Genomic DNA, 16,712 nt, shown 5'->3' with positions numbered 1-16,712 from the left:
GGGGGGGCACCTCGGATTTCTCAACTTTCTTACGAAAAAGACACCACAACTGACTTATGAGTTCGCTTTGTGGCCCTCCCCTCCCCCAGCGAGCCGTAATCTTCAATCACAATAATGATACTCACTCTCCTTTGGACTATTATTAATCTCATTATCATTCTCGTTGTATGTTCCTTCATACAGTATATAGTGCCCTCCTTTGGTCCACCAAGACATGCAATTTTTCCAACACTTCCATGAAATCTTAGTGATATCTCTGTAATTAGTTGCTAGGCCATACGCCTAGTTCTTTTATGTACAGTAGCTCTGGTAGTGCTTTTTATGATCAAGTGAAGCAACCACAGATTCTTCTGAGGTCTCCAATCACCTCAGTAGTATTCGCTTCCTCCTTTGTACCACAATTCTCAACCACTTCTAGACAGGCCCAACCCCAAAACCAGGGCAAGACAGGTGGTTGGGCCTTGGGTTTCACTCTCGGAAGTTCATCCTAAGGCAATACAGGGTTGTTGGCTTTTTTCATGTACCTCTAAAAGACATTGGATGGGAGTGCAGCGGGGATTTGGAACCAAATTGGTGCCAACCCAAAAATATGTCCTGTGAGAACAAAATGAGCCCTTTTCATTAACAGTTGTTTGCGTATTTTTGATGCCGATTTAGTACGATAAATTATATTTCTACATACAAACACTTGCTTCGAGGTTGTACTTAGAATGCAGACACTCACATGAAACTAATTTGTAGATTCACAGGGACCGAGTTTTCCAGACCCAAGAGCCAGAAACAGATGCAAAACACACACCTTTTCTTGAAACATCCACGGCACTAACAACGAATTCGTCCACTTTGGTGACCGTGGTGACCTCTAACGAAACTTCCTCTTTCCGCTTTCCGACCTTACAAGAAAGACATGAAGGCTTTTGTTCAAAAGACTTTTAGGTCATTCCTTTCTGCTTCTTCTCCTTCTACTGCTGCCTATTATCTACTACTACTGCTGTGTAGCAAACTAATCAACTAGATTCTTCCTTCCAAACTCATGAATTTTGAGTTTATTTTGGCTGGCTGTAGTACATTAAAGAATAGTACATACGTAAATGAAAGATGCAATGCTTTTAACCAACGAAATGATGATGAACCATACTGTAATATTATGAATTGAATGATTTCACTCAAAACGGTTCTCCCGCCAATTTTCCACGTCTATTTCAACGAAGCTGGCCCATAAATTTGCGAAACAATCTCCAGCAATACATGCAAGCGAGTACCAATATGTGCTCATGAATAATGATGAAAGCCCTTACAAAAAGACAGCTTCAACACGTGTACAAATATTTTAAGGCTACTCTGCTTATATAATACAGTATAGTTTCACAAATTATCATATGAAGAAAGCTCTCGTAAATACATGCATCTTATTGAGTATCATTAAACTATATTCCTGCAAACTTGATGATGACAATGTCGATGCGATTCCATACCCTAAGCAGGGTTTTATTATTACTATACGAATAACTAATGTGACACTTGACTATTCAGATGCAAAACCCATATTTGAGGCAATAAAGGAATGAACAAAAATTACCACGCTTAAGGCAAGACGTTCTTGCAATTATTCGACGGAATTTCACACTCTATTCTAGCCAATACATTAAGATTCAAGTGTCTAATCAAGAAAAAATATTGCTTGTTACCTACACTAGAGATCGTGGTTTGAATGCATGAGAATAAGCGGATTGCACTTTCTGCAGTATGCATATTTTAAGGTGAGTTATTAACTAAGATCGGAATCTTTTCATCTTTTTTACAGGTTACTTTGTTGATGCATTGAATTACAAAAGTAATAAACTAACACTTTTTGCTGACTTTGTTGAAATCGTCAATTATTCATCAAATAAACACCCTCTCGAACTTGTGTCCTTCACCCCTGAAAATTGCAATGACCAGATCAATAACTACTTGCTATGAGAACAGTTTTTGGTTTTCCTATTGCGAGTCACAACTCAACTCAACAACGAAAAATGAAAACCAGTGGAGCGCCTAGGAAAAACGCTCTTAAACCAGGTTTTGAGGGAAATGGAGTTCTACTCGATGGTTACTATTAATTTATTCAAAAAGGGTCGGAACTCAATACTCTGAGATTGTAAGCTGCTGACTTGTACAAATATACTTATACATTAACGTGTCGAAAATAATGGGTGACTTGATATCAGTTTATTTGTTATTGTTCGAAAATTGATCTCAGAGTTTTGTCATTTCAAGAGGATTATTTGATGCACAATGCTTGTGGTTGATGAATGGTCGAAATCATTGCAATTACTTTTTGAGGGGAAAAATTGGTCATTCCCATTTTGAGGTTTAACAGTTCTTTTTCTAGAGGGTCCATAATTAACAAATAGCTCATCGTTGCATCAATGTGAACATTTTTAGATTGTATTTTGAAATCAAATGCATCAAACAATCCGAATTATTTCAATAGAGCTAATTAAAATTTAATATTGATTTTTTACCAAGTGAGTGACGGTCAATCATTCTGCACAAAATGTATCGGATATTCCATTAGTTGATTGAGCACATCGACTAAAATACTTTTGAACATAGTCCGAATGAAAGTTATTATTGGTCTTGCCAATTGTCTTGGCACTAATCCGAAGAAAACATCCCCTCGGAAACGAAATTTTCATAAAACAAAGTCCTTTGCAAAACAGGAGCCTCTTGACGGAAGAACGCAAGTTTTTAAAGTTTGGATATGAATTGTTTTCAAAGATTCCAAGACCTGGTTGGAGTGGTTGTTGACTCAAGAAACAATTTTGGTTTCATCACAATACGAATCAGCCACTTCGCTCAACCCGCAAACTAGCCGCACCCCAACCAACCCACACAGCGTCTTCTTTCCCTTGCTAAAAGTGGCCAATTGTGAGAGGAAAAGAGAGAACAAACCAAGAAACTTTTTGTTGTGCGCCTTGTGCCTCTGCTCCCACCAATGTTGAAAAAGTCGGTTGCACGCAAAACGGGACAAAAAGGCCACGGAAAGACATTATACAAGAAAGTCCGTCTTCACTCATCTTGGGAACAAACCAACAAACTACTACTGAAGCCACTCGCATGCCAAAACAGTTGAATAAAGAAAGTTTTTTAGGTTTAGGACCCTAATGGGCTTCGGGTGACTGGCGCTCAACCCCATTCCCTGAGCAATTCGTTCCCATCTTTGTTTCTTAAAAGTACTGTAAACCGCTTGCCTCATCGTACCGCAGTGGTACCAAATAGCTTTAGAAGTGGTTTCACACAGTTTCTTAGAGTTCCAATTGTTCCATTTTGTTTCTTCAATAAGTGGGGAATGCGAGCTGTCGATATCAGTTCCACAATCCTGGAACGCTTCTCTTCATCCGAACGAAGAGGCACGTGGAGCAAACCCGAGCCAACAGTTGCTTTGACTGATCCTCGCTTGGGTCTCCCCGTAGACTGTGCACGAAACGAGGGTTCCCTTCTTCTTGTCCCCCTCACTCGCATGGGAACAGGAAAGAAGGACCAACAGAGAAGAAGCAGATCTATCCGAATGGTCCAACGGGATCGCTCACTCGTTCGTTCCCTCGCTAGGTTCGTTTCGCTCCCTTTTCCCCTCCTCGGTTGTGAATCCACTTTAGCAGCTCCAACAAGTGGTGAGCGGATTGGAAGCTAGGAGGTTGGAACAAGACAAGAGCTTGGGACATGGAACAACACGAGGAAAAGGGAGGAGCCTCCACGAACTTCTAGTGGTGTTGCCGTCACTTTTTCCAAAGCCTCACGAAGCAACCGAAGCAACGGCGACGGGAAGGACTCTACGCAACCCCCTCAATGTTTTACCAAGAGAGGAAGAAAGAGAGAGAGTGGGCCTTTAGTTTTTTGAGATGCTTGATTCGATTTTGTCGTAATAATACTAAGAATACTAGTGAAAGACTTCCAGTTTACATGAGCCATACACATCAATCATCTCCTCCGAGGCGAAAGTGGCCACCAAAGCCCCGGAACCGAGTTTCTTGGGCCTGACCACCAGAGTGTGAAGACACCTTCCCATGGCTGGGATGTCGCCCAATTGGTGCTTGACCTCATCAAAGGCTCCAGAGCCATCCAAAGTAATCCTGCATTGGGTCAGAGGTACTTCCAAAGGGTTCATAAAGCTCACTTGGATCTGACCAGAGCGACCCATTTGAAGGCGATTCAAGACCGTGATCTTCAACTTGGGTTTCTCAAGCACAAAGTCGTCCTCTTCACTCCAGGTTTGATTGGTCTCCTTCACATTGATAAGAGTATAGATCTTCATCATGCAATAGTCCACCAATCGGCCCATGTAATCCACTGGATAGACAGTTAAGGCTAGAGTGTCCTCTAGATGAATGAGAGTAAAGGGAAAGAGGTAGAAGTAGAAAAAAAACCCGAGCATAACATTTTTTGGCTCCTGTTCTCTTCGAGGTCTGTGCTTACTTTGTCTTGGTCCTAGTACGAATTCTCCTTGGGATTTCTTGATTGGATTGGCAGTCACTCCGGTGTAAAAAATAGAGCTGCACGAGAGCATGGCCTTTAAGGTTCGATCTTGATTGGACCGGTTCTAAAAAGATAAGGACACAAAGGCATTTGCGTGAAGGATACACACAAGGTCAATTCCTTTCATTGTCCATAATGATACCTCTAATGTGACTCGGGCCTTGAAAGGTGATCCATATCGTTCGATTTCTAGGTCAACCAGTTCCATATGAACGTCTTCTTGTTCCTTGGTGGGGATCTCGTAGAATCGCTTGGTCTTTTCCACCCCTCGCACTGCATTGAATACGGCCAATCGTTCGTCGATGGTGCCCTCCGGGTTTTTGTATTGCCAAGTGATGTCCTCGGCGTCCTTTTCACCCTCTTCATCCAAATACCCCACGGCTTTTGTAAGGATCAAACGACCAACACTTTAAAAGAAGCAAGAAAGAGGTTAGTTGATTCGACTTTCTTGACTGGGCGTAAAATACGGGACAACGGGCGAGATATTTTTCCACGAAAGTGGCTAGGAGTTACAAATTGCTCAAAACTGATCGTGAAGTGAGAGAAGAGGTAAATGTGAATCTAAAGTTCGATTACTGCAAAAATAGGTCATGAGTTTACGTCGTCCTTTGAGGGCTCAAAAGTTTTAATCAGGTTTGCTTGTAGTCTTTTGTCCCAACTGGAGCACAAATATGCCACTGAAAATATCCATCTGCGGTGTAACTTGATAAAATGATTTCCAAATTTATGGTAGCTCTTTTGTCATTCCCACTATTCGTTTGACAAAGCTTAGCCTTTTCAGTTTAACGACCAGTATCAAACAAAATCCAGCCACCTTCTTCTTCTTTTCCTGAACATCACAGACACAAGAGGCGTTTTGTAAAGTAACCTACTGATATTTGTTCAACTTGGCTCTCTTGAATCCCCAAGGGGAGGTCTTATCCTCGACAAAATGGCAGATATCAGCATTGACCTCTGAGAACAAGAATGGAACGTCATATCCTAATCCAATCTCCCCTCGCCGAACTGCCTCAACAGAAGCTGGTCCACATTGGTATGCATCTGGAAAGAGGATCCAGACATACATGTACGTAGTTCCATTTGGGGATGAACTCCGGGTATGCATGAATAAAGCTTACTATCAGATGCTTCCTGAGGAGTGGAATCAATGGCTTGCCAACCCCCATAGCCCGAGGGTAGATCCGGTCGGGCCATCCAAATATCGTTCCACACATGAAAGTTCCATATGGAGTCGTAGCCAAACTCCGGATTATCTTCAGCTGAGAGCTCGTCCCCGTCCTCATTGAAGTATTTGTCGATGGTCAAGCTGTGGTTGGTGTCGTGGGCCGACACGAAATTACTTATGGAACGACAAGGTAGTCCCAAGGCTCGGCAAATCGTCACTGTCACTGCTGAGAAGACCCAACATTGACCGTATTTCACTGGACTTCCATTTTGACTAAAACAAAAAGATTGAGCGGTTACTAATTACTGCTAGGCAACTAAAATGGACTTGGTCTTGATAACCAGTGGTGACAGTGCTATTAACTTCATGTATTGTTCGATGATCTTGGCGCTGTTGTTCCAGTCCCAAGGGGCGGTACCCTGATCATAAGGGACGCTCCATTTGCCTTCAAGGACCCCGTTATCATCGACGCTGTTGACCATGGCAGAGATGGCGCGAGCCACTCGAACGGGGTTCGATCTCTCGCCTTGTTTCAAACCACTTTTGTCCAAGATGTAGCAGCATGCTGGCAAAACAAAGTCTTCAAATTGACCGTAGAGCCAATGTCGACCGTTGTACTGCTTGTAGCTGCCTTTCCAAATCTTGCCACTGTCACTCTGGATGTATTCCTCAAGCTCGCCTTGGTTCGGGTAATATGTTGAATCGTCTGAAATTCAAGTGCATAATTAATCCCAAAAAACCTTTCTTGAAAAAACGCAATGTCCATATTCTAGTGGTTCGTGGTAGACAAGCAATTTGGAATCTCGCATTTTATTTATTTATCATTAGATTCAGATTTGAAGCATGAGTATTTTGAGACTGAATCAATCTCTTACTTAAATGTGTTAAATTGAATTTCGTGTGGGCGTTAAAATGTTAAAGTGTCATTTGTTCACTAAAGTATTGGCGAACTTATCATTTTTTCATCAACTAGAATTGATCGATCAATTTTATCCATTCCTTTTTGAATTTGTTGAAGCCTTTGATTAGAGCTCACCTAACCATTTGCTGCTATCGTGTAGGTTTATCCTGGTGTTATAGAGTCCGATCTCAACCTTATGAAAACGTTATCAATTTTGTTTTCGCAGTTTGACCCAAATGAAAGCTTGGCTTTGAATTTCGCAATCACTTTCTTGACAAAATAAGGCCATAAAAGATCACGGCATCAATCAGGCTCGTTATATTCTGGCCTCCTATTTGTCATTGGTGTATTTTGACAATATCTTAAGGTGAGGCCTGCTTCGCCATGCTAAGCACTAACTTACTTCACTTTCTGCCAAACTACGTATATATTACTGAAGTGACAGAGTTAAAAATTGAAAAACATAATTGTAGCCATCTGGTGCAGGCCTCGGTTGTAGAAAAACGCAATCCTTTCACCTGAAATCACGTTCATGGTCAAACTCAGCTCACCATCAAGTGCACTTTTCTTCCTTAGCTTCACTTTTGCAAATTGGCCACCATGGTAAAGAAGCATCAGAACCTGGACTTCTAGATATGGACTTAAAACGGAAGAGAACACTTCTTCTCTTCTGAACTATTCAATGTGATTTTCAACTTTTACATTTTCTCGGTCAGATACATATGCTGTTAGCGAAACCTTGAAGGCTCAGATCAAAGCATAGTCAATGGATTTTGAAGTATATCTCCTAGTTTCTGAAGAAAATCCTACATGGCAAAGAAAGCTAAAAACCCTCTACTCATTATTACATACTTGGGCTGTAGGGATTGAATATGATGAAAAGCGGTCTCTGGCAGATATGAAGGCTTTTGGATTGATAGGGATCGCTTTTGACCACGGATTCGATCTTGCATTTCCAGAGGCCCACGGCGGCATTGGATCCAATTTGAACGTGTAAAATCGTACTTGGTCCAGCCTCTCGATGAATCAGAACATCCCATTGGTCATGCGAATTATCCAACCTAGATTTATTCGTGACCGGTACAATCACTTTCGTTCCTTTGGGTACACTGGCGAAAGATCCTAAACGAGGACTTTGGAGTTAGGATGGATCCCCTTTCGAGGTTTGTATTATGGTTGTCCAGGATTACCAAATTCAAAGATCAGTCGTACGTCATCTTTGTGCAGGTCAAGCGGACGATTCCCAGCCTCGACGACCATGAAGAATGAGTTGCTCCTTCGGAAAACGGGGTTCTTATGAATGGTGACCTGTTCATATTTCTCCGTTCGATGATTGGTGCTGTTTTCCACCGAATAGAACCCGACCTTGGCCACTTGAATCCCTTGGTCTTGGCTCGTGCCGTAGAAATAATTGGTGGGATGGCCTAAAAAAAGAATCTGTTCAACAATAGACCAAGCCAAGTCTTCACATGAACTTACCTGCCAATTCAAATTCCTTCCGCTCTTTGGTATTATGGTAGTGCATAAAAGCCAACGAATCGGCATTTCCGATGGGTCGACCAAATCGTCTCATTGCGGGTGATTGGCACAATGAACTAGCAACACGTGAGAAATCTCAATTAGAAGATGTCTCAAAGCGATCTGCTTCAATTCTGGCAACTTCACTTAACTCAAGTGGCCAGGTGTACAAAACTTGAACCCGACCAAGTCTCAAAGCACCGAGAGAGTAAATATTCGCCCCAAAAACTGGCCCGGACAGAAAGAAATGTGTGGGAGTAATTTGGCGTAGAGTGTACTCGTACATTCAACAGGTACGTATCCTTGTCCTATGCCTCTAAAGTACATACATAGGTGCACATGTGTAAATGGGTGCGGGGTGTACAACGGCTTCGATTCAGGACACCTTTGGTTAAATTGGATTGAAACGACTGAACGAGTTATTGCTAAGTGGGCTTTATTTGGGTTAAAGGGCGACGGTATCGCGAACCTTTTTTTTCTAGTTGGACGAGGGTTCGGAGGAAGCAATCAGGTGCAAGGTTGAACAAACACATGACACATTTTCGAGACACCAAAAGATATTGCACTAAAATTTGAATGTTTGCATGCAGTTGGAGATGGCTCCAAAGAGGATATCATTCTTGGTTGAATGCTTGTTGAGTTTTGAAAGATAGTAGGATTGTGGGACTCTTTTCAGAATGGAAAGTACAGTTGGTATGAAGGTAGCATTCAATGCTTCCATGCGCGTATCCAGTACAGTTCATGGCATTTTGAACCCCTGGAGTGGAGGCTAATTCAGTCTCCCAATTTATGTTTCAAAGGATCCACTCTCATCATCAAATTTGATAAATTATTTCAACCATATTACCACATCACTCATTAGATGTCCCGGTGGCAACTGTAATAGTACCACCTCGCTTTTTTGCTAGTTAGAACTGTTAATGGAGCAATGCAAAATACGTAGGTTTAAAGCACGAATTTTGTTTTGAAAAAATATATGTACTTCCGCAAAAACTTATTTTACTGTTCTTACAAATATGATTACTAAGTTTGCATATTTTGACCAAAGACATCAATAAAGGTCCATAATGTGTGATCAAACGATAGAGAATATCAATGAAAAGTCCATAACAGACACATGTCATCTATATTCTTTCACTTCTTTTTACATGCACATGTTTTTCGAAACCTTCAATTTCACTATTGTAGTCATGATTTGTGATATTGTAAAATCTAGTATGAGGCTTTTTCATCCGCTTTCCGTAGTACAGATTGCAGGGTCACTTTGATGGTTGTTGGCCATTGGGAGATGAGTGGGAAATAATAACGAAATCCCCAACATATTGAACATTTTCTATTTCAAATTAAAACCGTTTCAATTCAAACGGGCCATCTCACGGACTCTGTGCAAAATTTTCATTTCAAACTAGCACCTGTGATTTTAGCAAATCGCGCCCACATCGACCTCAAAACCTGCATAATGCATAAGTTAATGACATGACATGACAATGCAACACTAAGGAATCTGAAAACCTGGGAATACGTTGTGGAATTGAAGGAATCGTGAATTTTCAAAGATGCATGAATCTTGATTAACAATGATTGTGCTCAGCCACTCGATCCAGAAATCTTATGAAATTGAAGCATCTGAGTTACAGGTCTCTTATTTGTTGGAAGTGAATTTAACAAACATTAATAATACTTCCGATAAAGTGAATACTTGCATATCGGGACAGAGAGGGTGGCCATGAATATCAGCACATTCATGTGGCAGCATTACCTTACAATGCAAGTATGATTAAGCGACATATCGTGTACGATGTTTTCACAATTTTTAAGAGATTTGCATGTCACAAAGTACAAAAGTTTGGCATTTCTTACAACAGCGTTTACTATCCAGGGGATTTCCGTGGTCCTATTTCGATATTGTCCCTAATAAGTCTTACTATCAAGGCCTGTCAAAAAAAAACACAGCAAACCAGTCCTCTATTTCAATGGCGGATGTCATGTCTAATTTTGAAAAAAGCCACTTGTCATCGTCTTCTCACTACCTTCCATGACAGTTGTTTATTTGATGCCATTATTGATTTACCGGAGATTTTATCAATTCGAACGTTGACACGATCCGGTGTTAAAATAGAAAAAAAAGCGTGAAGTATACAGTATATTAGGTGATTTTGCGACGAAACGTTTACCTCCCTGCCCAATGTGTTTAACTTAAGAACGTCAAATAGTACAAAATACGCCATCAGTTTGACAAGAAAATTCCTTTGTAACGTGAACCATCCATATGCATATAGTACTGGCTGCAATGCATTGCAGAAAAAGTAACGCTACGGAAGTGACATAGTACCTTGATAAGCAATTTCTATCCGTCTCACTTACTCGCTTCAAAAGAATAGCAAGTACAATTCGACCAAACGATTTCTAACATAAAATCCGTGTGTCAAAGCAATTTCGAGTCGAATCAACAAGATGTCAGCATCGGATTTCATCTACCCACATCAAAAACCCAAGTTTGTTGGCAGAATCTGATATCGATACACCCTCTCTCTCTTTCTCTCTCTCTCTGTATCTGTGTGAGTGTGTGTGTGCTCGGAAACCAAGAAACATTCGGATCGTGCAGAAAACAATGTCTATGCGAGCGAAATCAATTATGCGCGGTCTCTCCGAGCCCACCATCACTGAAAGCGATCTTGACGGCGATCAAAAGGACGTTGATGAAGCATTGCACGAGAGCGATGTCCAAGAACGGGTTTGGCCCAAAGATGACGATGAGACTCCCGAAGAACGCCCCACGCCTCCCACACGGGTTTCGGCATCACGCCGTGACACGGCCAAGAAGAAGCGAGCGAGCAACCGTTCGCGATACTTCACCACGTTTGTAGATGCTTTGGTAAGGAAGTGAGGCTTGATTCGTCATACTTAATGATGGTGAGTGACTAACCACTCATTTGATTGTGACTGTCGCACTCTTTCAGAGCTTGTCATCCTTTGGCACACTTACCAATCCCAAGAAAGGACGGCCAAAGTCATGCGAACGCGAAGAGAGGTCCAATTCCGCCAAGACTGACCCTACAGCACGCCCTATAATGAGACAGGATTCGGATATATCCGGAACGTATCATAACTCCCGGAGGTGAGTTAGAGCAAGGACACTCGAGCAAGGAAACGCCGCCTTTTTGTGATTACCAAACTTTCTCGCCAAGTTAGGCCTTAGCTGTTAGTGCTGATATTGTAGAATGTCCATGACTGTCAAAGTTTTTGTACAAAAGATGTGACTAATATCCGTTTTGTAACCGTGGATGGTTTATGCTTCAGACAAGGTGTGTAAATGTACTTAAAATGAGTTCCGACATGTCTTGTTGTACAATTACTGAAAAATACCAATCAAGTGGTCTTGATAAAGCAAGAATTTGCTCAAAACATAATCTATAAATAATGTTTTGATAATGATATTGTTTGAAGAAAAATGTTTCAGGCACATCTTGACTAAGTTTCAATTATTTTTTGTAGTTTGTGCACCTCATATAATGCCTGACTTTTTTGTAAACTTCCTAACAAGTAGACACATAAACTCATCTCAAAGATAGCCCATCAATTTCCTCCAATGTCTGATGTTTGTTTTGTCAAATATGTACATTGTGTACATGTACATGTGCTTTTATTGCCCTATTTCATATATTTCTTTTGTTATTTTTGAGTTTAAGCTCCTCATGAATTGATAAATTGATTCTGGTTTTGGATTTTCTTTCTAGAAGAATTTTTGAGCAAGATTTGTCTGTTATTTCACTGATTTCAAAGACTTTTAAGTTGATTTTGATTAATTTAGCTTTCACGATAATTTCATTTTTTCTACTAATTTTTAAAATAAACGTAGAAATATTTGGAATATGAACCGAGATGTTTATCAAAGAGATCATTTCTTAGGAAAAATGTTACACTTAATGTACTATGTAGCATGGGCAATCTAGTTTCTTTGATACTAGAGCTTCTGTCTTAATTCAACACAATGGCCTAACTTGGCGGGCCAAGGAAAGCCGTGTCGTTCCCTCTATTAAGAGTCCCTGGGTCAGGGTTACCGGTGAGACGATTTCAATTGTCAATCAAGCCTATTAATTAGCATTCTCGGTTTTGAAGATTCAGTGAAACCGTTTCGTCTTCTGGAAGTGCTCGGAATAGTGCCACTTATGAGACCGATCAGACGATACCCGCCGAGGATATGGCCGCCAAGTCACTCTTCACTGCTCAACATAAACTCAAAGAATTGTTGACCACGGAAAGAACTTATGTGGAGAAGAACCTAAACGAAATCGTCGAAGGTTACTATAAATATATGGAAGAGACTAAAACTAATCCCGAGGGTCGCATCAAGATACCGACAGATCTCATGGGAGGCAAAAACCGCATTATTTTTGGAAATATCCGAGATATTTACGACTTTCACGTCAGGTATGATTTTCCAAATACTTTGAATATCAAGCCAATATCACAAATGTACCAATAAGCTGTTTTTTGAAACAGAGTTCGTATACTCATTTAGCCATCGCGAAATCGCGAATGTTAAGACCAAGTTTTAATCAAATCAATTTAAAATGTTCTTAAAATACTGACATGTTTCATTGTATTGCTTGGCACTTTCATTTGGTTCTTGAATCTATTGAGCTCTAGCAAATCACTTCCCACCCAAGATAGCTTTTTTACTGTATGTCACATCCGTTCAAAGAATTTGTCGGAAATTCTCGAAAATATTTCTCTCAACCTATTTTGAATCAATGTTTCAGAAGCATCTTGCCTGAAATTGAAAAATGCGTGGATGATCCAGGTCGACTTGCCTACTTGTTTGAAAGTAAACGCGATATCATGAAAATGAAATATGGAAGATATTGTCTGAACAAACCGAAGTCTGAGTATATCATCACGCAACACAACGACAAATACTTTGCCGTAAGTCTTTTCCACTCATCGATGAATTAAGAACTACCACTAAAAATAAACCCCAACGCCTCAGGTTGTGAGATTAAAAGAAGGATTCCAACAAGCTTTGAGCACGCAAATGATGACTCCGATTCAAAGAGTCACTCGATATCAGCTTTTGTTATCCGAGGTGCTCAAGAACTACAAAAAAGCCGAGGTTGAAGAGGAGCTGATTCAAAAAATTCAGACGGCCTTTGATGTTGCGCAAGAAATCGCCAAATACACCAACAACATGATGCTTGCTGGCAGAATCCGTGGCTTTGAGGTACAATTATCTTAAACATTTACAAAGTCGTTTTGTCGTCTGAGTGCCGACCAGGTGCTGAATGTAATTCCATCAAACCAATCAGGGTGATGTGACGGCTCAAGGCTTGCTTTTGAAACGCGGGACAATAGACTGCTTCAAACGGAAAGGAAATCTCAAGCGCCCCAAAATCAAGCATTGCCAGTTCTTCATATTCCAAGAGACCATCATCATTTGCGAGAACCCCCACTCAGTCAACGACCCGTCTTCCCCCCAAAGCTTCGACTTTGTGGCCAATTTTAAGGTACACTCAATCACTCAAAACCTAGTGAGTGTTAACTGTATATTGTTATGTTTCTTCTTTGGATATCAGATGAACAATGTTATTGTCCGCGAGTTCAATAAGAGCGATTCGAACTTTGGCTTTGAGCTGGAAAAGGGATTGGAGCTTTTGGAGCGATCCACCACTGCCTCCCGGAGAGAGGATTCCGCGATTGTGGTCCAATGCGAATCCGAGGAACAACGTGACGAATGGCTGAAAGTCATCAACGATCAAATCCGAGATCTCAAGGACATGGCCAAGAAATTGGAGAACCCGCAGTTCTTCTGCTAATGTGTAACCTGATTTTTGTCAAGACTTTCAGAGGATATTCAGAGATATTCAGATTCGAGTCGCGTTCTTCACTTTTGAAATGGCGTGATGGCTTCGTTGATGGGATTTCAGATTCGAGAGTTGGGTGAAAGATTTTTCACAATCCTCACAATGATACGGTTTTTCGCCGGAATGTGCGTATAGATGATGCTGAAGGTTGATTTTCTGGTGGAAACTCATGTCACATTGATCACATTTGAACTCCTTGTCGGAGATGTGAGTCTTTTGATGAGCGACCAAAGTCGAGGCTCGGGCAAAGGTTTTGAGGCAAACGTCGCAAGCATAAGGACGATGGTCGGAATGGGTGGCCTTGTGTTGAATCCAAGATGAAGAATGACTAAACGATTTCTCACACATCGGACACGAGAACCGCTTCTCTCCTAAAAAGACAGATTTAGACATAGAGCATGTTCTTGGAGGCTGTTATGGCGGTTAAAAAGCTAGAGACCCGATCTTTAAGGCTGGCCAACATACGAGCGTACTCGGTTCATGTTTGATTAAGTTGCGACACAATAATCAAGAACGTCTTAACGGAAGAAGATGACAAATAAGAGATTTGGAGTTTGATCTATTAGCGATTGGCTCTATTAAAAGTTATGCCAAAAATGACAATTCAAGCCATCAAGTACTGAACTCTCACTGATTTTTTTATGAAATCGTACCATACGAAATGTGCCAAACAGTGTTACGGTGTTACAATGAGTCAGTTCGTAGCTGAAACCCAAGGGTTTCCCAAAAAAGGCTGAAAAGTCCACTGGTTAGAGTGAATGTAGATCTACTTGGTCTAAATTAGAGTCTAAATAGATATATGTACCTGTATGAATGGGAAGATGTCGTATAAGATAGGATTGATGGCGAAAATCTTGGCCGCAAAGCCCACATTCCCACAACTTGAGCGTTCGTCCTTGTCGTTTAACGAATTTGATAAAATGAAGTCGGTGGGGGGTGTCCGGGTCTGAGTCGCTCTTAGGGTTCAATCGGCTAGAGACGGTAGATACGGCCGGCACGGGCAATGCGGGCAATGCAGATGAGTCATGGCTTGGACGGGCAGTCATATGAACCACATCATTATTTTCGTCTAGAAAAATCTCATACCCTCTAAATTCTGATTTAATACAATTTGAATCCATGTCTTGCGATGAAGTGTGGCTTTGCTTGAAGAGTATATCTTTATTATTGCCCTTTATTATTAGTAAAGGGTTTTGGTACAATTCCAATTTTGAAGTCTTCAAGTAGGCAGGGAAAAAGGTAAACAATAACAAAAGGTGGCGGATTTGATATCTCAAAATGACTGATGAATACTTATACACAGATGGTTCTGAATATGCATTCATTCCACGTTCATAGATAAAATACACGTGAGTTGTCTTCGTTAATCTAGGAAATGGGGCAAGAATTTTTAGATCCAAAAAAAAAACCAGGGCAGATTTGGATAATTTAGCTGGAAAAAGAAAGGCTCACGAGCTCCCTGAAAGGTCGGGATGAAAAATGCACGACAGTTTTATTTTTGAATACAAGAACCTCGCATGATTTTTTTTTCTTTTTGGGGGGGGAGAAACCAGCGGAGAACTAATGCTGGAGCGAGTCGGAATGCACTCGAGTCTTTTACTCGATTTCGCGGAAATTGACCGGGCTCGAGCGGTTATATTAAAAAACACAAAAAAAGAACACATTTGAATTGACATTCATGTACCACTTATATATATATATCCAATGAGACATGCTTCTCGCAATAAATACATATATAAAAAAAAAAACATTCGGTTTTTTTCATTTCGCCAGAAAATGGGCTTTTACTCATGATGAATTGACGATGTAAGGAAGGAGCCCTTGAATGACAATTTCATAAGCCTTTTTTGGATTTATAAAAATAAGATAGTCTTTTGTTTGACTGGAGTCCAATAAAAGACTCGAGTCCGGCAACAAGTCAGAAAATCAAGGGTCTTTTGCCGGACTCGTCCCAGCACTCTGGAGAATTCGTCCAGGCACGAGTAATCAAGCGTAGATGAGACAAGCCTAACATTTTACATTCTTGACCCCATTCTGTCCAACTTTGTTTTTGTTATCACAAAAAGTGATGTGTCAGATGCACCTAGTCGATAAGGTGCGTTTAAGAGATCGGACGACGTTCTCGATTGCAACTGGGGTACCGTATAGTCTTTACGTCAGACTAGATACGAACCTGTCTCCCATTACACTTTGGATTTGATCTATGATGTCGAATGAAATAAGTGTCAATTAATCCAAACCCCCTCGCGAAAAAATAAAGTCAGGTCAGTTAACACATTTTTTTGAGCCTTTCCAGATGTATTTCAGCTCCGAAGCCTGACCAGGCTTACATTAAGGATAGTCTTAAGCGGCACATACACCCCAAGCCAAGACCCAGATTTCCGTTTACTTCAGCTTCTTCTTGGGTCGGATGTTGGAGGTGTGTCCGCAGGACTTCTTGCGGCAATTGTTGGCTCTGGGATGGAGACGAGCGTAGCACTTGCGGCAAATCATCTTGTCGGCGTTGTACTTTTGGGCCAGAATCCGGAGAGAAGGCTCAATCACACCACCGCGAAGACGAAGCACCAGATGAAGGGTGGACTCTACAAAAGTTTCAAAATCGAATGCAATGATGTTCAATGCCAAACATAGGACAGTTAGGTGAGGTTCAAAACTCGCTAATTATCACAGATTGAAATGAACGACACAATTTCAAGATTGGCATTTACACCTTCATTGTGGTTAAAGGCCTTTTGAAGTTTTGTGGATTATG

General features: G+C 41.0%; 4 protein-coding genes across 4 annotated transcripts in view; 1 reads left to right on the top strand and 3 right to left on the bottom strand.

The window, feature by feature from the left end:
• Window positions 1-3,920: 3,920 nt before the first annotated feature.
• Window positions 3,921-8,287, bottom strand: LOC131884450 (hemocyte protein-glutamine gamma-glutamyltransferase-like; the record flags this gene model as incomplete). Its single annotated transcript, XM_059232234.1, is given in 9 exon segments — window positions 3,921-4,359; window positions 4,456-4,579; window positions 4,658-4,922; window positions 5,388-5,556; window positions 5,634-5,953; window positions 6,044-6,386; window positions 7,434-7,703; window positions 7,772-8,005; window positions 8,061-8,287. Coding segments are annotated over 9 exon segments (2,258 nt in total), but the record flags the coding sequence as incomplete, so codon positions are not given.
• A 1,933-nt stretch (window positions 8,288-10,220) lies between these two features.
• Window positions 10,221-13,963, top strand: LOC131884453 (kalirin-like). Its single transcript, XM_059232239.1, has 7 exons — window positions 10,221-10,974; window positions 11,060-11,217; window positions 12,219-12,530; window positions 12,863-13,025; window positions 13,090-13,320; window positions 13,406-13,603; window positions 13,673-13,963. Exons 1-7 carry the CDS (start codon window positions 10,711-10,713, stop codon window positions 13,910-13,912), a joined length of 1,566 nt encoding a protein of 521 aa, XP_059088222.1. The 5' UTR covers window positions 10,221-10,710; the 3' UTR covers window positions 13,913-13,963.
• On the bottom strand, window positions 13,629-15,217 carry LOC131884455 (zinc finger protein 776-like). Its single transcript, XM_059232240.1, has 2 exons — window positions 14,766-15,217; window positions 13,629-14,331 (listed from the first exon to the last, which is right to left on the bottom strand). Exons 1-2 carry the CDS (start codon window positions 15,079-15,081, stop codon window positions 13,961-13,963), a joined length of 687 nt encoding a protein of 228 aa, XP_059088223.1. The 5' UTR covers window positions 15,082-15,217; the 3' UTR covers window positions 13,629-13,960.
• Window positions 15,218-16,224: 1,007 nt separating this feature from the next.
• LOC131885231 (ubiquitin-ribosomal protein eL40 fusion protein) overlaps window positions 16,225-16,712 on the bottom strand; it is a 1,567-nt gene continuing 1,079 nt past the window's right edge. The window contains exon 3 of the mRNA XM_059233190.1: window positions 16,225-16,542. Coding sequence (XP_059089173.1) covers window positions 16,346-16,542 — 197 coding nt within the window. The 3' untranslated portion in view covers window positions 16,225-16,345. The remainder of the gene's footprint in view (window positions 16,543-16,712) is intronic.

This window comes from Tigriopus californicus, chromosome 8 (assembly GCF_007210705.1).
Source record: "Tigriopus californicus strain San Diego chromosome 8, Tcal_SD_v2.1, whole genome shotgun sequence".
NCBI lineage: Eukaryota > Metazoa > Arthropoda > Copepoda > Harpacticoida > Harpacticidae > Tigriopus > Tigriopus californicus.
Note: the sequence above shows the minus strand (reverse complement) of the source record. Positions and strands in the feature narration are given on the sequence as shown.